The sequence below is a fragment of the Macaca thibetana genome, chromosome 7 (assembly GCF_024542745.1).
Source record: "Macaca thibetana thibetana isolate TM-01 chromosome 7, ASM2454274v1, whole genome shotgun sequence".
NCBI lineage: Eukaryota > Metazoa > Chordata > Mammalia > Primates > Cercopithecidae > Macaca > Macaca thibetana.
The window spans coordinates 54,765,619-54,790,962 of record NC_065584.1 but is presented as its reverse complement, the minus strand read 5'-3'; the positions used below and the strand labels follow the sequence as shown (position 1 = coordinate 54,790,962).

Here is a 25,344-nt window from a genome sequence, read left to right as displayed (position 1 = left end):
GCACACGCGCGCGCGCGCACACACACACACACACACACTATCAGCCTGGCACTTGGCCAGAAGTTAGCAAACATCATCCGAGTAGATTCATTCATCTGCATTATAAAACCATTCAAGGCGTAGACCACGCTCAAAAACTTGCTCTGACAGTCCATTTCCCCAAGGTCATGATTTTCAGTTATCCTCCAGGTATAGGTCAACTTTTATTCGGTAAATCTTATATTTCAAATTTCGATTCTAAACTTTCAGAAGTAACCCATCACAAATACAAGCTTTCACAGAAAGGCTCGGGGGTGGGGAGTTGGGTAAAAAGTTATACTATTATGAAGCCATCACTTGTTTTCCTTCTCTGGGAAAGAAAAGGGATTTTATGATTTACTCATAAATTTGGCTTGTTTAGTAATTCTTTTAAGTCAAGCACTACTTATAGTTTACTATACCTAGCAAAATTCTTACTTCTATAACAAATTTTAGTAAAATACGTTAATTCTTCAAAACACTTCGCCAGCATTCTGGAAAGAGTTATTTCTGTGTCCCTCCCTTATTTAACAGATCCCATCACCACCGTATCACCTGCGCATAACAGTATCTGACAGACACTCAAACTCCTATCATTAACACTGCAAACTGCTACAACATTGACTGAATCAACAAAAATATCCTCCCTCAACTGTAACAGAATGCTCCTCAAATTCAGGAAGTGGTCATACACTTGCTTTACAAATATAACATCTGTGTATTCTAAGGAACAGAAGGCTTGGGTTTCTCATCATTAGAGGCTGAGAAATATTGCTTAGTCTACCAAACAGCTTTTGGTATCACAGTGCTCTCCCACTCCATGAGTCACCAAAAAAAAAAAAAAAAAAAAAAAAAAGGAAGGAAGAAAGAAAAAAAATACATATTTCTTTTTTTTTTGGAGACGGAGTCTCACTCTGTCGCCCAGGCTGGAGTGCAGTGGCCGGATCTCAGCTCACTGCAAGCTCCGCCTCCCGGGTTTACGCCATTCTCCTGCCTCAGCCTCCCGAGTAGCTGGGACTACAGGCGCCAGCCACTGCGCCCGGCTAGTTTTTTTGTATTTTTTAGTAGAGACGGGGTTTCACCGGGTTAGCCAGGATAGTCTCGATCTCCTGACCTCGTGATCCGCTCGTCTCAGCCTCCCAAAGTGCTGGGATTACAGGCTTGAGCCACCCCGCCCGGCCAAAAAATACATATTTCAAAGCTTTTTGCTAGAGAATATTATGCCCCACTTTATGCAATTCCAGCTCGCTTACACTCTAGAAAATATGAGCTCAGAGAAGGGAGACATTATTGAAAACATCCTATTTAATGTTTTCCTAATAAGATTACGAATTCCTACTTGACTGTTTTGATACAGGCTACTAAGATGCAATTATTGGCCAGGCTCACGCCTGTAATCCCAACACTTTGGGAGGCTGAGGTGGGTCAGTGGCTTGAGCCCAAGCATTCAAGGCCAGCCTGGGCAACATAGCAAAACCTCATCTCTACCAAAAAAAAAAAAAAAAAAAATCCGGGCATGGTGGCCTGTGCCTGGGGTCCTAGCTACCTGGAGGCTGAGGTGGGATGATCCCTTGACGCTGGGTGGTCAAGGATGCACAGAAAGTTGATCAAATCTCACTCTTGTTGTTTCTGCACGAGAGTTGGAACCTATGCCTTACCACACATCCATGCACATGCCCAGGATTTGACTTGGGCTTTCAAACTTTGCACAGTAGCTGTTACTAACTTTTTGAGATAATATTCACATTCCTGGAGACTCAGTTCTGCCTCATCTAAATTACCAGAGACCAAACAAGGACCAGCCCAATACCTCCTGGACTTTATTTAATGCCATAATGTTGTCAGACTAAAGAGAAAAATGAAAGTTGATCAAATAACTTATTTTTTCTTACCTTAAGTAACCACATCTTAAAAGTAAGTAAGCAACTTAGAGTTTGGAATGAAGAGGAGGTTAAGATGTTACTTTTGGGGGGCGTAAATTTCTAGTTGCATATTTTTAAAGTATTAGTTCAGGAAAGAAATGCAAAATTTGTTTAATATTCTCATATGTCCATAAACTAGAAGCAAAGCTTACGTTAGATATTCTTTGCTAAGGCAACATGTCATTGTGACTTATAAGTACAGATAACGTTTTTGGGCACGTGACTTGTTTCTGATAAATATATATTTTTGTATTCTGCTAATACTGTAATACTCTGTGCTGTTTCCTTTTGTTTTAGGACCCTCTTGAGAGTCAAATGAGATACAACTATTACCATAATAAAGAGCTGACTGGAGGTAAAGAACACTACAATCCCAGTGTGCTAGTGACAAAGCCACTAAACAAGCTGGTCCTGACCTACTGTAAGCAAGCCATGCAGACTAAGCAGACCAGAAAGCGTCCTTCTCCTGCTTTTCAGGTTACTTGCTCATACCATTTACCTACATCACTTAGTCGTTCATCTATTAAACTTACAAGACTTTTCCCTCTTTCATTTCACAGCCAGGCAGACTGAAACAATTACTGTACGTTTGCCCAAGACACCCTTGGAGAATCCTACTATGTTTTTTTCTGTCTACCACTGTATCTCAAACTTCTCACATTTCTGAGAATCCTTCTCCTTTGCAGTAGACAACCATGGATTCTACTGCAGAAAACTCAGAAGCCACAGATTCAAACTCTTTCACCTTCAAGTCAACCCAAGCCTTCTTACATTTGGACTCAGATGGGCCTCCTGTCTTTGTGTTAACATGAAAAGGTGCCTCTTCCTGTCTATCTAAAGCTAATCCCACCTCCTATGCTCCGCTGCCCTTCCTGTCTTCTAGGAACCATGTGCTTCTCTCCTTACATTGGTTCTCCAGGGGTCTCATCCATTCTCATGGCTTTAAAAGACATTTACTTTCATCATTGGTGTCAGCAGCCCAACCTTCTGCTCAGACCGCCAGCCTATACACCCTACTGCCTATCTCACATCTCTTCTTGATGTCCCTCAGATAACTCAATTTGTCTAAAATGTAACCCAATTTTTTCTTATCCCTACTGTTATTATACTAATTAGCACCAACTGTCAACCCAGTTGCTCAAGCTAGGAATCTGAAAGTCATTGATACTCTTTCCCTCTTTCCTTACATTTGACAGTAAACTGTCAGATCCACTTCCAAAAACGTCCACTCCAGTCTCGACTGGCACCACCCTACTTCAGGCTGCCATCATCTCTTGCACTGACTACTGCCACAGCCTCCTAACTGGTCTCCTGCATTCCACTCAGCACTTTCCACACAACAGCCAGAGTCATCTGTTCAGCACTTTCATGCCACTCCCCTGCTGAAAATCCTTTGCAACTGCTTCTAACTGCAATAAAATCCAAATGCCTTATCAGGTCTACAAAGCTCCACACAATACGGCCTATCTACTCCTCCAAATGTATCCTGTGCTACTCTTCCTTTGCTCCAGCCACACTGGCCTTTTTTAGTTCTAAGAATCATGTAACTAAGTTCTTTCCTGCCTCAGTGCCCTTGCACATGCTACTCCACTCCTGGAATGTCTAACTCTCTCTCATCTTCCAGATTTTAGCATTAATTCCAAATTCTCAGAGAAGCCTTTTTGAGCTACCCTAGCCCTCCAATGTTCTATGTCCCTCCATACTGTTCTATTTCTGTATCCTGTGATATCACTGATCAAAACTGATATTTATTTTGTTTGTTGTTGGACAGGTGGGGGAGGAGAGTGCCAGCTTTCTTTCCTAATAGATTATGAACTGTCTAAGAAGACAAAGGTAATGCCTATTTTGATCACCATTATATTTTCAGCACCTAGCACAGTGCTGGGCAGGCAAGAAATATTTGACAAATTGAATGAATCCTCATTTTGAAAATTTTAAAGATCTCTCATTACTCAAAACAAGTTCAACAAGAAGCTTATTTTTAAGCCATCAATAAAAGTAAATACAAGTTTTACTAATTTAGGTGTATGTCTGAAAAATCCGTTTTATCTTCAACTTCAGAAAACATACTTCAATCCTAACTAGAAGAGTGGCAGAGATTCCCCTAGAAAAAGGAAATAAAACTGAACAGACATTCTGTTCTCTCTCACCATCTTCTAAAAAGAATGAATTTCTTTGCTCAAGACAATCCCTATTGTGCAAAATGATTATATTCCAAAAGGCCACTCGTAAGTCTGAGAATTCAGATTCATCATAGAAAAACACTATAAATAGTTAGGTTCCAAATCATACGATAAGTTACCCAACCAAAAATAATGTGACCTATACGACTAGCAATACTCTACCACACCAATTGTATCATAAAGCCTTCTGCAGAATGTATGGTCAGTGTTTCAACTTGAGAAGTAAGAAAAACTGCAAGCAATGGCACCTGCAGAGTGTGTGTTGGATGGGGGAAGAAAGGAAATGCTGCTGCCCAACTGTGAGGGAGACAATGGCTTCCTGAGGAATATAAAATTGCAGGGTACCTGGCTACTCCCTAGTCATCTTTTCCAGAATGCCAAGAATTAACCTGTTTCCCAGATACAATTTGTTGTCTTAAGCCAGGGTTTCTTTTCTCTACTAAACGAATGACAATAAAGAGTTTTTAACTTGCTTTGCTTTCCAATGCCTCAAATAAATAGACAACTCCAACTCTTCTGATGTTTCTACTGAGATTATATTGCCAATAATGTGTAAAGACAGGGCCTACAAGTAAAATTAATGCTTAAGTTTGTAAAAACAATGTCTGTAATATTATCCCTAATATTGACTGAAATGTAAAAGACACTAGGCATTAATCTCAGTATTCAATCACACACTCTCCTTACTCTCGACCCTTTTAGGTCTTTCTCCTCCCAAATTTCTCTTTCAATTTTAGAGCTGAGGACAATGGGGCATCCTGCTTTAGGATGTGCCCTCCTGTTCTGATCTCTTTAGTCACTCAGACCTTCAAAAAAGGGAAAGATGAGGCAAATGGATGAAGAGTGTGGCTCTTCAGGTGTATAATCAATGCACTAATTAATAAATATTTTCCAAGTAACTATCATGACAGGCACTAAGTTGGGCAATGGGATATAAAAATTAGTAAGAATTACCATCCCAGTGGCACTTACACTCCAAGTGAGAGACACAGACAAATGAGCTAAAAAGATAAACAAAATGTCACAGAAGCAACCAATGTTACATGTGAAAGATTAATTAGCTTAGCCTGGCATTTTCACCTGGGTCTTAAAAGATGTGAGAGTTCAAACGTGCTGAGAGAAACCGTCCTGTAGGCAACGGAGGCTCTCAGATTGTTTCATTAACATGACTTTGATTTGATTATGAGGCACAAATTAAGAGTCTGGCAGCAAATTTACCGCAATATTCTATGGAGCAGTGCCTGACATACGGCAGACGGTGAAGAGGAGGCAAATGTGAGGGAGTTGTCTAAGCTAGAATCATGGGTCTCGAGGATACTGATCTCAGATGAGAGAGGACAGCTGGAAGGTGAAGAGGGGAAGCCAGAAAGCTCCTAACTTGATAATTAAATAGATGATGATAATAGCAGTAAGATTTGTTAAAAGGGATGGGCACGGTGGCTCACGCCTGTAATCCCAGCACTTTGGGAGGCCAAAGCTGGCGGATCACGAGGTCAGGAGATAGAGACCATCCTGGCTAACATGGCGAAACCCTGTCTCTACTAAAAATACAAAAAATTTGCTGGGTGTAGTGGCGGGCGCCTGTAGTCTCAGCTACTTGGGAGGCTGAGGCAGGAGAATCGCTTCAACCTGGGAGGCAGAGGTTGCAGTGAGCCCAGATTGCACCAGTCCAGCCTAGGCGACAGAGCAAGACTCGGTCTCAAAAAAAAAAAAAAAAAAAAAAAAAAAAAAAAACAGAAAAAGAAAAAAATAAATGTTAAAAGATAAATACCATTATAATCTCTTTGTTTTATAGATGAGAAAATGAAAGGAGAGAGAAGTTCCATAACTTGGCCAAAGTTCATAAAGTTAGCATATGTAGGAATTAGGATTTGACTCCAGATCAGTGTGATTTCAGAGGTGGCACTCTTAAATAACACTCCATTAGCCAAGATAAAGTTACGCAGAAGAGAAGCAAGTCTGGGTATGTTGCATATGAGGACAAAAGACTAATGTCAGGACTCATTTACATTTCACAGTAAAATCCTGATGATTATCCTGCTCGTCTCTTATAGGAAATAGGTATTTAGGAGAAAGAAGATAGAACATCCACAAGGAGGCAAAGAGATTATTAAATAAAGGAATATTTTTATTACGCATGTCTTTCACTGATTTAATAATGGCAACCACAGACAATAAAACTCAAAAAGGTTATGGTTAGTAGCCATATAACTACTTGAAGAATGCATATACTAATATGCAAAATTAAACTGATTTTGAAACAACCAAAGAACACAGATGGCTATGAATGCAAAGAAGCAATTAAGAATAATAATAATAATGATGTACTCACTTTTGGTTTTATACTGGAAATTAAGACTTCTACTGTCCAAAAATAATTGGAATAACTTCTGAGTCATTCCTCTCTTCCTTAAGACTGTTCATTGGTAATTAGATTATTCTAGAAAGACCAGAAGCGAATTCCTAAATTACTCTTTAATCTACTTCTAGAGGGACAATCCTCCCTTCCGGAACTACTCTGTATTCTAGAGGAACAGAATTCTCAACAGTGCAATCTACAACACTATCATCCAGGACCTAACTTAAGTTTTTATAATGAGTTTCCACAACCATGAAAAACAGGAAAAGAAAGCTTTAAAAAAAGCCCCAACTCTAACTTACCCAACATATACTTTTGAACTCTGCTGAATCTTATTCTCTCGTATGGAGTTATTAATCAACAAAATGTAAAACAACAAACAAAAAACACTGGCAATGAAGCATGTAAATATTTCCTCCCTACATTTCTGCCCTATCCCATCTAGCAAAGTAAGGAAAGACCTACACCAAGATCACACAACAGTCATTATAGTAATCTAATCTTTATATCTTTGAAATTAGATACTATTTATCTCTACAAGTTGTATTTTACTTTTTCCTCTCCCTCAGCTTTTCTTTCCATCCAAGTAATATGGAGTCTATCCCTTAAGTAGCTGCTAATGTGTCCCTTCCTTTCCTTCTACATCGCCTTAGTTCAGGTCCCCAACATCTCTACCCTGAACTACTATAACCCCATTTTCTACAACACTATCCAGAGTTATCTCTTAAAATGCAAACTTGATCAGTTTATTTGTCCACTTAAAAATTTTCCAAGTCTGAGCCAGGTGTGGTAGCACCTGCCTATAATCCCCAGCACTTAGGGAGGCCAAGGTGGGCGGATCACCTGAGGTCGGGAGTTCGAGACTACCCTGACCAACATGGAGAAACCCCGTCTCTACTAAAAATACAAAATTAGCCGAGCGTGGTGGTGCATGCCTGTAATCCCAGCTACTTGGGAGGCTGAGGCAGGAGAATCGCTTGAACCCAGGAGGCGGAGGTTGCGGTGAGCCAAGATCGTGCCACTGCACTCCAGCCCGGGCAACAAGAGTGAAACTCCATCTCAGAAAAAAAAAACAAAAAAACAAAAACCTTTCCAAGTCTGTTTACTGAATGAAGTATCTTATAATCCGTTAACAGGTTCCACAAATCTGTGCCCCACATTGCCTTTTTCTAGGGCTCTTACCACACCCAGATGCAGCTTTTGTTCTGGCCTGGTTTGTGGAACAAGCTGGTGTTTCAGATCTCCTTGATTGGCACCTTTTCCTTTCCCCCTTTATCAAACTGGCAAAATCAGACACCAGTACCAGCTCAAATATTACCACCTCTGAATCTTCAATGACCCACCTGTCAAAGCAGCAAAGTATACCTTAGCACTTTGAATGATATAATTCATTGTAATTTATTTTATGTAACTAATTTCCCCACTAGATTAAGAGTCTTTGATTTTATCTTGTGTCTCAAAAGCAGAGACCAGAGCCAATAAACATTTATAAACTACTTGTAATATACAAATATTTGTAATATACAGGCAGCATGTAAAGCATTCTTAATAATCTACTGAAAAACTGTAATTGTTCCAAGACAAAAGTTCATGTCAAACATTAAAAACTCTGTTGATTATAAATGTACATATGGAAATGGAAAAAATAGCAAAACTAATGTTTATTTAGTGTACTGTAATTAAAACATTAAAAACATTGAGAAGTGTTACATTTCTTTGTGAAAACTTAAGAATAGCTTAAATAGTGCTTGTCTTCTCCTCATAGAACTTATGAAGTGGAGCAAGTATCTCTTATGCCTTTGCAAGCTATCACACTCCTTTCTGAGTCTGGATCAACTTATAACATTTTATCCTTTGCTCTTTCAGTATCATGAAGTATCTCTGACAGCTCCTTCAGTATGCAAAGTTTTTGCTAGTGTCACTACCTCTGGGACATCTTCATCCTTTTTATCATACCACTTGTATCATGTATGTAAGTTTACCTTCACCAAATTCCTTTGGCTGTATATCTATAGTCTTTCAACTTGTGAAAGCATCCACATTTCCAGGGTGAGCTATTTCTTCTTTAACTCCATTTATATTTGATTCAACTATCACTTCTAGCATTTCATGATCACTTTTGTTAATTCACTGCAGTTTTATCTTTGTTGGTCAACTCTTTCAATTACCCATTTTTGTAAAACATCATGAGTTTCTCATGGGGGACAAAGAGGCAACACTACACACTACTGTTCTGTGTGTGAACCGTATGCACAGTGGCCAATGACAGATAGACTTTGAAATAAGTGACATGACTTGTCACTGATCATGATGGGCTTCTGTCATTTACATAGTGTTTGTGGACTGAAAAGATAGCCAGCAAAAGTTTTGTACTTTATGCAGTTACATTTTAGTTAATATATAAAACTAAAAGATAAAGTATGGTAGCAACTGAAATGTGAGCCATGTTGTCAGACAACTAGTGTTATTTAAAAATTGCAACTGTCCAAAGTGCAACTGTCCGGTATGTCATATTTCAAAAAGAAAGTTTTTAATCTGCTACCAGAAGCTGTAAACTGCTTCAAAGTTTACATATCATCTAAACTGCAAACACATTTCAATTGAAGTACCCCATTCCATTTTAGATTAAGAAAATTATTTTACATTAAGGCTCCAATGGCTAACTGAGGCAGTGTCCAATTACAGGAAACATTTAGAAACTGCTATGGACTAAATGTTTGTGTCCCCCCAAATTCATATGTTGAAACCCTAATCCCCAATATGATGGTATCTGAAGATGGGGCCTTGAGGAGGTAAATCAAGCCATGGAGGTGGAGTGCTTCTGGTGGAACTGGTATCCTTAGAAGAGGAGACAGGAGACAGCTGGTTTCCCATCTCTCTTCCTTTCCCTCCCCCATGTGAGGAAACCAGGAATAGAGTCCTCACCAGAAACCAATCATGCTGACACTCTGATCTTAGATTTGGCAACCTCCAGAATTGTGAGAAATAAGTGCTTATTGTTTAGGCCACCCAGAATATGATATTTGTTATGGCAGCTCAAGCAGACTAAGAAACTAAACCTCTAATGAAAAATGACAAATTGCAATTCTTCTACATAGCTAGTTGAAAACTGGGGAATTTATTCTTCAAAATAAAGAGATCAACTAAGTTTACAGATAGCCTTTTGAAATTACAAATCCGAAATAATGTCTATCAATTTCAATTTATTATCTGATACTACAAGACATACTAACTCAAAGCAGTTAAGAAGCTTTTTCAGATCACATAAGCCATGCAAGCAGTTACAGAGTGCACAAACAGAAAGCATGCCAATTATTCATTTCCAGAGGGTGGGTAACTTTCTATCCAATCCTGAAGGCTGGCTTATTGCTAATTTGGTTCAACCTGGCTTCATTTCTAGAAGACAGGACTCGGAGTCCATGCAATGAAAATGTCTGACAAATTCTAAGAGTAACATCAGGGCAAAACTCACCAGTGAGTATTGGACTTATGGAAGTATTAGTTGCGTTTGTCTCTTAAATGTGATCAATGACACTAGCTATCCTAAAGTTCAAAAGAAAAGCAATTTAGTAAGAATATTTAATTGGCTTTTACACTGTAAGTTTATCTCAGAAAATACTAACAAATTCTAATACAAAACTTCAGTGTATACTGGAAAAATTATTTCTTGAAATCCAAGAGGATTATCATTGCTTATACCTTACATGCAAGTTATTTTATATGAAACTGATGAATTTCCAATTCGTAAAAATCTGATGTCTCCCCCTATTTAAAGTCTCTTACGGGCATCTCACAGCTCTGGGGATAATGCTAAATCTTTTAAACCTGGTTCAGAAAGCACTTTAGCATTATTTATTCTTTTTTTTTTTTTTTTTGAGACGGAGTCTGGCTCTGTCACCCAGGCTGGAGTGCAGTGGCGCGATCTCGGCTCACTGCAAGCTCCGCCTCCCAGGTTCACGCCATTCTCCTGCCTCAGCCTCCCGAGTAGCTGGGACTACAGGCGCCCGCCACCTCGCCCGGCTAGTTTTTTGTATTTTTTAGTAGAGACGGGGTTTCACCGTGTTAGCCAGGATGGTCTCGATCTCCTGACCTCGTGATCCGCCCGTCTCGGCCTCCCAAAGTGCTGGGATTACAGGTTTGAGCCACGGCGCCCGGCCGATTATTTCTTCTTAAGCCTCATGTCAAGCCACTGGTTCCCTAGGATTGCTCCCCCATCATCACTAGACTTCTTTCAGTTCAACTGGCCAACCTCCCTTCCCCAACTTCCCATGCTGGGAATTCTCATCCTCTCCCCAGCCTGTTGTTCTGTCATCCTATCCCTTAACCACATTTCCCCATTTTTCACCTAGGTAATTCCTACTCTCAGGTCTCAGCTTAAAAGTCATTTCCCTCCACAAATACTATCCTATATGCTTGGTGCCGGTTCTCCAGTACAGAATCCTGTAAGTATTTCAATCACCATACTACTCACTACATTATAGTAATTACTATTTAAGGATTGTCTTTAGGTCAAGAGCGGTGGCTCATGCCTGTAATCCAACACTTTATGAGGCTGAGGTGGGCGGATCACCTGAGGTCAGGAGTTGGAGACCAGCCTGGTCAACATGGTGAAACCCCGACTCTACTAAAAAAAGAAATACAAAAAAATTAGCCAGGCATGGTGGTACACGCCTGTAATCCCAGCTACTCGGGAGGCTGAGGCACGAGAATTGCTTGAACCCTGGAGGTGGAGGGTGCAGTGAGCTTAGATCGTGCCGCTGCACTCTAACCTGGGCAACAAAGCAAGACTCTGTTTAAAAAAAAAAAAAAAAAAAAAAAAAAAAAAAACCAATAATAATAAAAATAAAGACTGTCTTTACCTTAAGACTGCAAGTAGAATGAGGGTAAGGAATGAGTTAATTTTGTTCATACTAGTTTGTAGTAGAGTCTCTGGCATTCAGTAGGCTCTCATTTAAAAATATTAACTGGGTAAGTTAAGGAATAATAGAGTATCATTTCACAGTTAACTATGTCTTTCTTCTCTATAAGCTTTTCTTCTATTTCTCTAAGCTAGTCTAAAATACACCATGAACACTGCAATCCCCAACCTGGAATGCCTTTCTTCCTAACTATCCACTCTATCTCCCCTTAAATAAGGCCGGTTATTACTCATGACTCTAAATCTCTGTCTTCCTGTATTCAAGGGCTACTTATTTGGCACTTCTCAATCAGATCATCGACTTAAAGTAATTTTCTTTTTTTACTTTGTTACTAGCAAGCTGCTCATATTGAGAGCCAGGACTATGCCTCGCTATATAATAGTTGGCTATCCATAAGTGTTTGCTGCTGCTACTACAGTCCAGTTTATGTTTCTCACATTCCTACACACGTCTCATGCTATATACCTCTATAACCTACCAAAAACAGAGCATGAGTATATAGATTTATCTCTATGCAGGAATGTTTACATATCAATGTCCTCTCTCACCTAAGGCCCTTCTTTGCTATTTTAAGTTCTTTAAGGAATTTACTGCCTAAACTCATTGAGGATCCTCAACAAATTTACTGGTCAAACTCCAAAAGGATCCTCAATAAAACAATTATTAGTCTAACTACTACTTACTATGTGCTGAGAACTGCTCTAAGTGCTTTACACATGTATATGCATTTAATCCTTACAACAACCCTAAGTGGTAAGATTACAACCCCATTTTGCTTATAAGGAAACTAAGTCACAAAGATGTTAAATAACTTGGCACAGTGTCACAAAGCTTGTAAGTAGTGAAGCTAGTATTTAAACCCAGACAGTCGGACTTCAAGGAACGTATTCAGACACTTCACAACCATTAAACAGAATTTACAAAGGCAAGAAAAACTGTTAAAATGGTTTCAACAAGAGATTAAATAAGAAGGGGTTTATGGTTAACTACTACATAAATAAAATGAAAACAAGTAGAATACTGAAAACCACAGTTGAAATTTATATTTTAAGTTTACATAGTATTTGAAGGATAACTGGAGATTACATTTTATTGAGCTCTTAGTACAGTCATTCTACTAATTATCAGGAATTGTTAATCCTTTAAATACCATATTTAGTCAATACATTAGCCCCCCCCAAACAAATAAACTACAGCTAAGTGAGATTAAATAATCAGAAGTTAAAATAACTTGCCCAAGGTCATATGTAACTAATAAGTTGGCCACATCTTACAGTAAGTTCTTAGCCACTAACAAAGTTCACTTATTTATTTATTTATTTTTGAGCCAGAGTCTCACTCTGTCGCCCAGGCTGGAGTGCAGTGGTGCGATCTCCGCTCACTGCAACCTCTACCTCCCAGGTTCAAGCGATTCTCTTGCCTCAGCCTCCCGAGTAGCTGAGACTATAGGCATGAACCACCACGCCCGGCTAATTTTTGTATTTTTAGTAGAGACAGGGTTTTGCCATGTTGGTTGGGCTGGTCTTAAACTCTGGCCTCAAGTGATCTACCCACTTCAGCCTCCCTAAGTGCTATAAAATTCACCTTTTAAAGAAGGTATTTGTCTAACCAGAATATTGAATTTATGGAAACACTCCCTATCTTAGCATAGTGAGTCTGTAATTTCGTGTATGTGGAAGAATAACATCTGCTTCTAGATGATCTTCATACTTAATTCTTTATAGTATTACTAATAATGACGCAAAGTAGCACAATAAACTTAAAATCAATTTCTAACATGGTAGAGAATAAGTCAGAACTATTTGGCTTCCGGCTGGGCATGGTGGCTCACGCCTGTAGTCCCAGCATTTAGGGAGGCAGAGGTGGGTGGATCACTTGAGGTGAGGAGTTCAAGATCAGCCTGGCCAACACGGTGAAACCCCATCTCCACTAAAAAAAAAAAAATAATACAACAATTAGCAGGGTGTGGTGGTGTGTGCCTGTAATCCCAGCTACTCGGGAGGCTGAGGCACTAGAATCGCTTGAACCTGGGAAGTGAAGGTTGCAGTGAGCTGAGATTGCACCACCGCACTCCAGCCTGGATGACAGAGTGAGACTCTGGTCTCAAAAAAAAAAAAAAAAAAAAAAAGAGCTATATGGCTTCCTTTTAAAAGACACATTCTCAATCTTTTATAAAATGCTGTTATTTATCTGGCTCAGTATAAGGAGAAAATCTACAAACAGTAAAAGAGCTGGGACTGTAATCATCATCATAGCTACATTTATAAAAGCTAAACACTTCAAGTGTATTAACATAATCCTTACAATAATCCAAATATACTGTTATTATCCCCATTTTCCAGATGAGGAACCAGAGACACAGACAGGTCACACAGCCCAAGGTCACACAGCTAGTATATGGTCAAGTCAGGATTCTGACAGGGAGGGCTGCCTCTCAGTCTATGCTCTGCTTAACAAGGGCATTCCATCTTGGCAACAGAAGTCACTGCCACCTTGCATAAGACTTTTAAAATTATACAGGAATCACTTGCTTTTTTCAAGTTATTTTTAATTTCAAAGGTTATAAAATTCTTAGATCTGAACCCAGGAACTACATTAAGGAACACTAAGCTGGGAAGCACTTACCCAGTAGACAACTTCATCTACAATCAATAATGCTAGCACTTTACTGGTGTTTTATTCATAACCCTGAGTGTTCCATTAAGAAAAAGATATCAAAAACATCATTACACTGATGCTTTGAAATTACAATTGATTTTTAAAATACCTAATGTATTTTTTAGTTACAACATGATGTAAAAAATAAGACAGTTAAATATCTGAGAAAAGACTCCCTTCCGATTCTAAAGTAGATGTCACCTTCTCTGGGCTGGAGGTTATCAGTCCAAAAACCTTGATATGTGTAGAAAGGTCACCCCAAGGACCTTTCTGACTGCACTGACACTGGCTGGTCCTTATGTATCTAAATGACAGATAACTGAGTCTGAAACCTGAATCATGGAAGGAAATCAAAACGTAAACTTCAAATTGTAATCATTGACTGCTTATCTCTTTTTCTCAAACACACGAATTCACTTCCAAGCAGAATTAATGAAGTTGAGAGAAAATACCATAAGACATCACTTTCAATTAACGTTCAAAACGTTTTACTGTGTAACCCTAGGTGAGTTACTATGAACAATTATTTGTAATATTCTCAAAGGGAAATAGACCAGGATTTGTATACTGACCCTTTAATCCACAAGAGTATGGCTGTAGATATCTTATATTTAAAGACATTTAGATATCTTTAGATACTGTTTATGTATCTTTTAGTTTAGAGTTATCACATTTGAAGAACCATTTTCAAAGAATCCTAACACATTACACATTCCAAAGACACGGGAACAAACTTAAAGGATAGTTTACTCTGTGTTATCTATACTGGGATTCTAGAAATTGAAAAACCGACTTAGCCAGTAGGTTAGTCATTAGGGAAATGCAAATTAAAATCACAATGAGATAGCACTACTTACTTATTAGAATGGCTAAAATTAAAACAAACGACACTAAATTCTGACAGTAACAGGGGCAGGGGAGACCTGAGAGCAACTGGAACTCTCATACAATACTGACAGGAAGGTAAAGTGAAGGTATTTGTCTAACCAGAATATTAAATTTATGGAATATTAAATTTAAAGGTAAAGTGACATGGCCACTATGGAAAAGTGTGGCAGTTTCTTCTAACATTAAGCATATCCTTACTATACTACCCAGCAATCCCACGCCTAGGTAGTTACCCCAGAAAAATGAAAATATGCATTCAAACAGATGTTTATAGCAGCCTTATTCATAATCTCCCCAAACTGGAAGTAACTCAAATGCCCTTTAATTGCTAAATGGATAAAATGTGAAATACATCCATTCAATGGACTGCTACTCAGCAATAAAAAACTATTGATACAAACACATGAACGAAGCTAACATGTATTATGCTAAGTGAAAGAAAACAGATTCAAAGAGCTAGACAGATACTGAATGGTTCCATTTACAGGCCATTCTAGAAAAGGCAAATTATCAGTGGTTTTTAGGATCTGGGTTTGAGGAGATGAGATGATTACAAAGAACACAAGGGAACTTTTGGGAGTACTGTAAAAGTTTTCTATCTTGACTGTGGTACTTTTACATGTCAAAACTCAGAATATTATACTAAGAAGGATAAATTTTACTATATGTCAATCAGACCTCAAAAAGCCTGACATTAAGAAAAAAAAATTAACAGGAAAAACAAGTATATAATAATTATGCAAGTAATCTGTTAAAGAATGAATTATAACGAATTATATTTGTAACAAATATTTGTAACAAATATAATTACATTTTGTAACGTCATATTCATATACATATACATATTTGTAACGTCATATTCATAACGAATATGAATTTGTAACCACAAATCCAAGTGCAGAAGTCACACTTCTTAATTACGAAATAAAAGAATTATTTAAAAATATAGTTTCAGGGCCGGGCGCGGTGGCTCAAGCCTGTAATCCCAGCACTTTGGGAGGCCGAGATGGGCGGATCACGAGGTCAGGAGATCGAGACCATCCTGGCTAACACGGTGAAACCCCGTCTCTACTAAGAGATACAAAAAATAGCCGGGCGAGGTTGCAGTGCCTGTAGTCCCAGCTACTCGGGAGGCTGAGGCCGGAGAATGGCGTGAACCCGGGAGGCGGAGCTTGCAGTGAGCTGAGATCCGGCCACTGCACTCCAGCCTGGGCTACAGAGCGAGACTCCGTCTCAAAAAAAAAAAAAAAAAAAAAAAAAATATATATATATATATATATAGTTTCAGATGTATCTGTTTACCTCTCACTGGGCATATATCCCATTTTTAAATGTTCCATGGCATAAGCATTAATTTTTCAGTAAAATAATTATTTAAATAGAAATACTGCATACATCAGCTTTTTTCTGAAACTACTTTCATTAGTTTCTAAACAGGCCCAATGTTTTCATGTGCCTTTGCTATAAATGAACTAAAAACACTGCTCTTATAGAATATATGAAATAGAGAATTAATATACTACTGATGCTTTCGTGGTTTTAAATTTTTCAAATCCCTGGAATACCATCATCCACTTATGGGTCCACTGCATTTCACAAATCTTACAAAAATGGTACTTAAACAGTTCTCTGTTACACTGCAGAGGCAGGTGTGTGTTTGGAAGTTGGCGGGAAAGCAAAACGATAGCTGTTTTTTCTTGTTGTTTAGAGGGTAGGAACAGAAAGCAATCGCGAACTAAGCTTTTTTTGAGGAGTGCAATTCCCCACTAGCAAAGCTGGAACTTACTAAATATACTAGATTATATTTTAACCTACTTTTCCTTTTTTTCTTTCCTACTTCATATACTCAAGAGACTCAATGCCACAGAGAAAGTGGCCACTCTCATTTGTATAACACAAATAGTTTATATAAAGTATATATATGTAGTATCTATATATATATATTATCTCACGTAATTCTCACCAAAACCTATGAGAAAACTTTTTTCAATTTGTATTTTATAGAAGTCAAAACCCACTCAGGTTGGATTCATTGTCCAAGGGTCATACAAACAGTAAAGTAGCAGACAGAGCCAGAAGTTAAATCCAGATCTTCCAACACACTAGGCAACCTGTTATTTTTTAATAATCTGTGCCTCCATTAGCAACTACTACAGTCTGAGAACAGCTGACATTATGGGAAATCTACATCCAATGATGTCTAAAACTATTATTAACAGTTTATTTAATAGTAAGCTAAGAAGTAAACTAAATTTTAAAAATAAACTATGTGAAAAAGAAATTATAAAAATATCACTCTTGGCCAGGCGTGGTGGCTGATGCCTGTAATTCCAGCACTTTGGGAGGCCGAGGTGGGCAGATCATCTGAGGTCAGGAGTTCAAGACCAGCCTTGTCAACACAGTGAAATCCCATCTCTACTAAAAATACAAAAATTAGCGTGGTGGCAGATGTCTGTAATCCCAGCTACTTGGAAAGCTGAGGCAGGAGAATCACTTGAACTTGGGAGGCGGAGGTTGCAGTGGGCTGAAATCGTGCCACTGCACTCCAGCCTGGGTGACAGAGCAAAACTCTTATCTCAAAAGAAAAAAAAAATCACTCTGAAGTGAAATTTGCACTGATACTAAGAACCTTATTTTAAAAAGGTTAAACAATGTCTTTAAAGACCAAGGCTGAGGAACTGTTCTACAGGGTGGCCATAAAGTTTACAAACAGACACTATCATTTTACGTCTATCTTAATGTAATATCAATAAAGCATTTATTATATACTCCCCTGTAGTTCCACACTTGGTGGCTGTTCTGTATATCAAAGGAGATTAAGAAGCCCTTTCAACTAAATGTGAAATGAGATTCTAGATGGAAAAAAACAAAGGCCATTATTGGGACAACTGGCAAAATTTGAAAATGGATGCATATCAGATGACAGTATTGAATCAATGTTAAATTTCCTGAATGTGATCACTATACTGTAATTATGCAAGAGAAGTGCCTTGTTCTTAGGTGATACATATTTAAGTAATTAGGAATCAAAGGTTATAACTCTGAAACTTCATTCAGCTGCTCCCCAACATGTATATGTCTGTATAAAGAATTCAAATGGCAAAATACTAACTGGTGTCTAGATGAAGATTACAGTGTTCACTGAATTACTCTTGAACTTAGATGTTTGAAATTTTTAAAAATTAAGAGCCAAAGATAACAGGTAGAATTTTAAATATTTTCTTTCCATTCTCTTCAATAGCAATTAGACATTTCCAACAAGGCCTTTTATAAGTAATCGAATAAACATATTTTTAGCATCTCTATAAATAAGTTAACTCTAGTTGGAAACAAACAGTACTTTTTTTTACTTTAAAAAACTGGGTATAAAACATAGCAGCAAAACAAAAACAAAAGGCAGCAAATAGCACATACTCTAAGGAATAGCTCATACTTTATTAGCTGCCACAGGATTATAGTAAAACTTGAGTACTATCCTCCACTTTTAAAGAGCTTAAAATTTGCTAAGAAACAGATACAATTTAATTCACTTCCTATGGATCATGAACAGTGTTTTAAACACTGAGTAAACTTACTATCAGATTTAACTAAAACTTAATTCACTTGTAAGATTTTAACATTGTTTCCTCCGCCCCAAAGATTTAAAAAATTATCTTATAATCTTTTTTTTTTTTTGAGACGGAGTCTCGCTCTGTCGCCCAGGCTGGAGTGCAGTGGCCTGATCTCAGCTCACTGCAAGCTCCGCCTCCCGGGTTCACGCCATTCTCCTGCCTCAGCCTCCCGAGTAGCTGGGACCACAGGCGCCCGCCAGCTCGCCCGGCTAGTTTTTTGTATTTTTTAGTAGAGACGGGGTTTCACTGTGTTAGCCAGGATGGTCTCGATCTCCTGACCTTGTGATCCACCCGTCTCGGCCTCCCAAAGTGCTGGGATTACAGGCTTGAGCCACCGCGCCCGGCCCCTTATAATCTTAATATATTTCACTATGAATGCAATGAGGTTGCATCATGTAGGCATTAATTTCCATGAATTCAATTGTGAGCCCTCAAGGGGAAACACTGAGGATTTCAACTGCATAGGCACCATTCCACCAAATAAGCACACACCTTCCCCAGGGAGCATTAAACCAGGATATAAGGGAGCCGTCTAGTTACATATACCTCTTTCCCAGTGTGCATCTTGCCAAGCTCTAATCCTAGTGTTTAAAGTATTTTTTTTGTGTAATGAAGCCCGTAATGTAAGCCAGCTTCTTCATCTGGTGCTCAACTAATGAAACTCATTTTTGGAGTTCCTAGAGGAAAAACTAGCTATTTTCCACTTCTGTGAGATGCAACGATCACTTTAAGGGAGTTTTAGTGGTAACTTTATTAAAATATATTTCTTTTTTTGGTCACATGTGCTAACTTCACAATCTAACTTGATCCTAACATGCAACTCCAACATAAATGAACTTTCTTCATTATTATATAGCAAGAACATGACACACTTTTAAAGCAAGGACTTCTTTCTAAAGGCCACATTCAGAAACATAATCCTCAAATTTTCTTTTTCTTTTTTTTTGGAGACAGAGTCTTGCTCTGTTGCCCAGGCATGGAGTACAGGGGTGCAATCATGGCTCACTGCAGCCACAAACTCCCAGGCTCAGGCAATCCTCTTGGCTCAGCCTCCACAGTAGCTGGGACTACAGGTGCACACCATCATGCCTGGCTAATTTTTGTATTTTCTGTTTTTCTGTAGAGATGGGATTTCACCATGTTGCCTGGCTGGTCTCAAACTCCTAGCTTAAGCAAACTCCTGGGCCTCGGCCTCCCAAAGTGCTAGGATTACAGGCGTAAGTTATTGTGCCCAGCCAATCCTCAATTTTTCTTTTTCTTTTTTTTGGCAGGTTGGGGGCGGGTGGGACAGAGTCTCACTCTTGTAGCCCAGGCTGGAGTGCAGTGGCATGATCTCAGCTCATTGCAACCTCTGCCACCCGGGTTCAAGTGATTCTCCTGGCTCAGCCTGAGTAGCTGGGATTACAGGCACCTGCTACCACGCCTGGCTAATTTTTTGTAATTTTAGTAGAGACGGGGTTTCACCATATTGGCCAGGCTGGTCTCGAACTTTGACCTCAGGTGATCCATCCACCTCAGCCTCCCAAAGTGCTAGTATTTCAGGCGTGAGCCACCACTCCAGGCCTAATCCTCAATTTTTCTAAAGCAACTTCATATGTTTCTTTTTAGTTGCTCCTGAGTCCTCCAATTTGCATTTTTCCCCCTGTAGATTATGTGACTTGATCTAACCCAACTGCTACATTCTCCCTACTCATAGAATCAGAGCTAGAGGAAACTTAGAGATCACCTATTTTTTCCTCTCTGCTCACAGAGCTGGTGGCTGGAGATTTCCATTCAGTGAACTCCAAATTATAATAAATTCCTTATTCTCCATTTAAAATGAATTTTTACAGAAAGGTGGAAATTGTACATGTAAGTTTTAAAAAGACATTTTAAAAAGTGATACTAAAACTCAGTGAACAGATCTACTTGCTATTTCCAGTCCGCCAGGCTGGAGTGCAGTGGTGTTAGCTCAGCTCATTACAACCTCCGCCTCCTGGGTTCAAACGATTCTCCTGTCTCAGCCTCCTGAGTAGCTGGGACTACAGGTGCCCATCACCACGCCTGGCTAATTTTTGTATTTTTAGTAGAGACAGAGTTTCACCATATTGGCCAAGTTGGTCTCGAGTTCCTAACCTTCTGATCCGCCCGCCTCGGCCTCCCTAAGTGCTGGGATTACAGGCGTGAGCCACCACACCCGGCCTAAACTGGATTTTAAAAAAATAAAAGGGTGTTTTTCACTTTCTGGATGAAGTATAAAAACTGAGGGGATCAATTATGAAGTATCAGCCTAGACTAAGTCGCAAATGCAAAAACTTTGTCACATTAGGATATAATTCCCTAAAGCCCACTTCATGGCATATGCTTTTGCTTTCTTTTAAAAGAATAGCGAATGACAAATGTGTTTTATATTAAGATTTAAAAGAGACCAAGGCCGGGCATGGTGGCTCACGTCTGTAATCCCAATACTTTGGGAGGCCAAGGCAGGCGGATCATGAGGTCAGGAGATCAAGACCATCCTGGTTAACACGGTGAAACTCCGTCTCTACTAAAAATACAAAAAATTAGCCGGGCATGGTGGCGGGCGCCTGTAATACCAGTTACTCAGGAGGCTGAGGCAGGAGAATGGCATGAACCCGGAAGGCGGAGCTTGCAGTGAGCCAGGATCGTGAGGCTGCAATCCAGTCTGGGAGACAGAGTGAGACTCCCGTCTCAAAAGGTTAAAAAATAAAAAATAAATAAAAAATGAGATCTTTCAGATATTTGAATTAAAGTCAAAATTCTAAAAATTGTGTTTTAATGGCCTTAAGTGTCCACGTTATTTATAATAAAAGTCTAAATACAAACATATTGCTGACATATACTAAGGAAGCATTATTTACATTTATGTCTTGCTTAATTAAAATGCCTCACTCTGGGATGAACACTAGCTTCAAGATGAACCTGACATGCAAGGGCCAAACCATAAAATTGTATCATGACTTTTTTTTGTTACAGGCCTCTTTGAGAAATTAAAGTGAAGAAGCCTCGTCCTAGAAACTTCCACATGTGCACACACACAATTTTAATACAATGTTGAGGGAATAGGTCATCCTGAGATCTATCGACTTCAGGGAAATAATTGCCACTACTGAAAGTTATCTGGGAAAATCACCTTAATATAATGCTTTTAGTATTCATATACCCTCCAAGAGATTAAAAAGGATATCGGAGAGTCTGGAGTTTGAAAATATAAGTGAATGCTCTGGTGCCTTCTGTTCATAACTGCTTCAAGGCCACAGTAGCCTGAGTCTGCTAATTGTCCATCATTGCTCTGCAAACCTGAGATAACAGACTCTGTACCATCTCATCCCTACCACCATCTCCACCTTTTATCTAGACTCTGCAAGCTGCTTTGATCCTCTCTAGCCACTGTTGGCAAGTCAGTCATCCAGTCTGCCCTTTAATACCTTCAGTGACCTAAGTCAGGGCTTCAGAAGGCAGGTCATTCCAGTTTTAGGCAACTCTGAAAAATTACAAAGTTCTTTCCTAATTTGACTAGACTGATTTCTGGATGTTTTAAATGTTGCCCTAACGAATCTCTCCTCTATTTACTTGCTGACAGGCAACAAAATAGCTTACCATTCAAAGTATCTAATCCTAAAAACCAGGGGCATCACTTAGCTCTACATTTACCAAACAGGAAAGTCAGAGGCACTTTCTATTTGGAATTCAAAATACAAGAGGAATCAGTATTAGTTCAGTTCAAAAAAGATGTAAGGTTTCCATATGCACAGCATTTCCTATCTTGTTAGGCTTCTTTTCTCTGCATAAAAAATTAAAAATGCATCAGCATTAAAAGATTAAGATTATAGTCACAACATCATTTCTGTCTGCATATTCTCTGTATTTCTATTTATTACTGTAATTCTATAATAAACAGTCCTAAGCAATGCAAAATAAATATAGAAACCATTATTTATTCATTAGCTACAGCCTGGCTTTCGAGAACTACAAGTTGTCTCAGTCACCTTCAACAGCTCCTTTTCTTGCAATATAAAAAAATCTCCTATTGAAACCAATGTATTAATAAGATCCATTTACCATAAATTAGAAAAGCTATAATACAAATGCTTGTTTTCTTTGAAAACAAAATATAATATCCAAATATTTGCTATTTTCATTCTTAAATAATCTCATACCAGTGCTGGACAAAAAAGGTTCATAAATATTTTGCAAACAGTGACTGATGTATTCAAATCAGATAAAAATACTGTTAACTGCCAGTTAAATGGTTAATCAATACAGCAAAATCTAATTTTCACTGGGCTACCTACCTGGGAGGATTTTCTTTCCTGAGCTGTATCTCAGGGAGACAAACAATACACAGTCTTAAGGAAGAGACTACCTTGTAAGGAGCTTCTCTTTGGTTCTTCAATAATAAAACTTCCTGAAGGGGTACAAAGCAGGTCCACCCAAATGAATTCTGCCTTATTTTGCAAACTGCATCAGAGTGCTATTTCAGTATCTTTACATACAATAATCCTTAGATTTCCTGACAAATAAGCACTTCTCTACTTTCCCAGTGTAGCTTGAAAATGAATGCTGTATCAAAAAAAAAAAAAAAAGACGAAAAAAACCCCCAGAAAGTCCCCAACCCCCCTTCATTAAAACAAAAAATTCTAGACTGAAAAGACAATGCCACACATATATCACCTTATCACAACTGCATTATGTACAAAAGGCACTTTAAAGTTCAGGAAGATAGTTTTCCGAGCATTTCTCTTATGATCAAATCATCTATTTAGCTGATTCTTCCAAATGAAAATGCTTTAATTCATCACAAACCAAATGTGTACTGCACACTCTTCATACTGTAAGATACCTTATTATTTCAAATCGGGTATCAGTCCAGTATATATTTGTACTCAAGCAAATACTGTCAACCTCAAATTAGCTTAACAAAGTCTGCTTTTTAACACAAAGTTCTTTCATTGGCTTGTTATTAATATAAAACCCAACGCTCGAAATGGCTTACATCGAGCATGGACTACGGATACCAAGTTTGTCAAGTACTGCCCCACCCCTTGTAAGAGTGGATGACTGGAACATTTTAATGCACTCCACCACGTAGAACAGCCACAGAAACTTCACACTGGCGCCAGTAGTTGCACATTTTCCAGCACAAATTTTTCTTAAATTGATTTTGCATCATTCTCTACACCAAACGTCACTAACATTCAGGTATGCTGAAGAAATAACCACTGACACTAATATCACCCTCCCCAACACACTTTTCTCATTCTTCTATCGTTCTGTCACTAAATGTTAAGAATTAACGAGTTCCCTGGCACACATCCCCCGTCCCCCGTAACTACGCAATTAAGGTTATAATTGGGAGGTTCGAATCACTACATATGAAAATTCAGAGTCACAAAACAAAGTAAGACACAAAGGGGAACAAGTCTATCTGCTTAAATACTGAAAGATTTTACATTTCTAAAAAGCATTTGCGAGATGCCAAGATTTCTCAAATGGGCCCCTCCCCCGCCGTGAGCCTCTTTCCTCCCCCCACCAATTCTGGGAAATCGTTAGTTGGACGCGGCTGGGATGCTACTCACCGAGTTTCTCTACCAGCTTAAGCATCACCCCTCCAATGTGCACCTCGCCAGTCACTCTCAGGGTGACATCGCGGTTCAGGTCCGTCACATGGACACTCAGTTCCCACGTCCCGTCCGCGTAGCAGCCATCTGGCATCCTTATCCCGTCCAGAGCCATGGCTCCTTCCTGCGAGCGTGGAGGAAATGGCTCTCGTAAGCGTCACTCCCCCAAAGGAAGGCGAATCCCACCGAATTCGCAGCGCCGGCCACGGGCTGGGTGGTGGTGGAGGACCCGAGGCTTTCCGCGCGAACTCGGGAGGGCGGTGACGGCGGCCGGGGCTGCGGGAGGACCCTGCGCCCCGCTCGCCCAGCAGCGCTCCTCGGCCCCGGCGCCGCCCGCCCCACACCGTCCTCGCCTAGCGGACCGCGGCGGGCTTCACCTGCCGGCCGGCCCCCAGACACGGCGCGGGCTAACTCCCTGTTCCCCTCCCCGCCGCGCCCCCTCGGGTCCCGGCGGGGTCCCGCTCCCTCACCGCGCGCTCCTCGCGCTCCGGGCCCGGGGCTCGCGCGGCAACAGGCGAGGGGCTGGAGGCTCGCGGGGCGGCGTTGTCCGCGTCCTGCTCCTCGAAGGGCGAAGCGCTGCCTGCGGCCGGAGCGGCTAATGGAGTCCCGTCGTCGCGGCCCCTCGCCTGGCTCCCCGCGCTCCACCCTCTCCCCGCCCCCTCTGTCCGAGCCCGGCTGGGCTGGGCGCGCTGGCTCCCTCCTTCGCCGCCCGCAGAGCCGCCCCGAGCGGGTCCGGCCGGCCTCGCCCCTGCCCCCGCCCTCCCGGCGCCGCGCTCGGGGGAGGGGGCTGCGGGTCCGCGGCGGGGCGGGGCGGGGCGGCGCGGGGGTGGCTGGGGGCGCGGCGGGGCGGCAATCTCGGCCCCGCGGAGCGCTGCCCTTTTATGGAAATGAAGGACCCGGCTCAGGGATTGAATCCAACATCCGGGCTTTAGGCGGCGGGCCCTGAGGAGGGGGAGCGGGGGAGCGAGGGCTGCCTTTCCCGGGGCGCTGGTGGCCGGCAGGGCGTCCAGAGCTCAGGCTGGACTGAGGCCCCCGCGGCTTGTGTCCGCGCTGGCAGCCGTGGGAGGGGGCTTCTCTGTGAGTAACGGCCCCAGGAAATTCCCAGGGCAAGATCGTTTTCGGAGAACAAAGTCCTCCCGCCCCCTCTCCACGCCTGGAGCGAGAC

General features: G+C 40.4%; 1 protein-coding gene across 6 annotated transcripts in view; it reads right to left on the bottom strand.

The window, feature by feature from the left end:
• The window catches only part of FERMT2 (FERM domain containing kindlin 2), a 94,325-nt gene extending 69,453 nt beyond the window's left edge, over positions 1-24,872 (bottom strand). For all 6 annotated transcript variants that reach the window (XM_050796889.1, XM_050796890.1, XM_050796892.1 and 3 more), the window contains exons 1-2: positions 24,650-24,872; positions 24,138-24,303 (exon numbers count right to left, since the gene is read on the bottom strand). In XM_050796889.1, the coding sequence (XP_050652846.1) occupies positions 24,138-24,294 (157 nt within the window). In that variant the 5' untranslated portion in view covers positions 24,295-24,303; positions 24,650-24,872. The remainder of the gene's footprint in view (positions 1-24,137; positions 24,304-24,649) is intronic.
• Between the last annotated feature and the right edge of the window lie 472 nt (positions 24,873-25,344).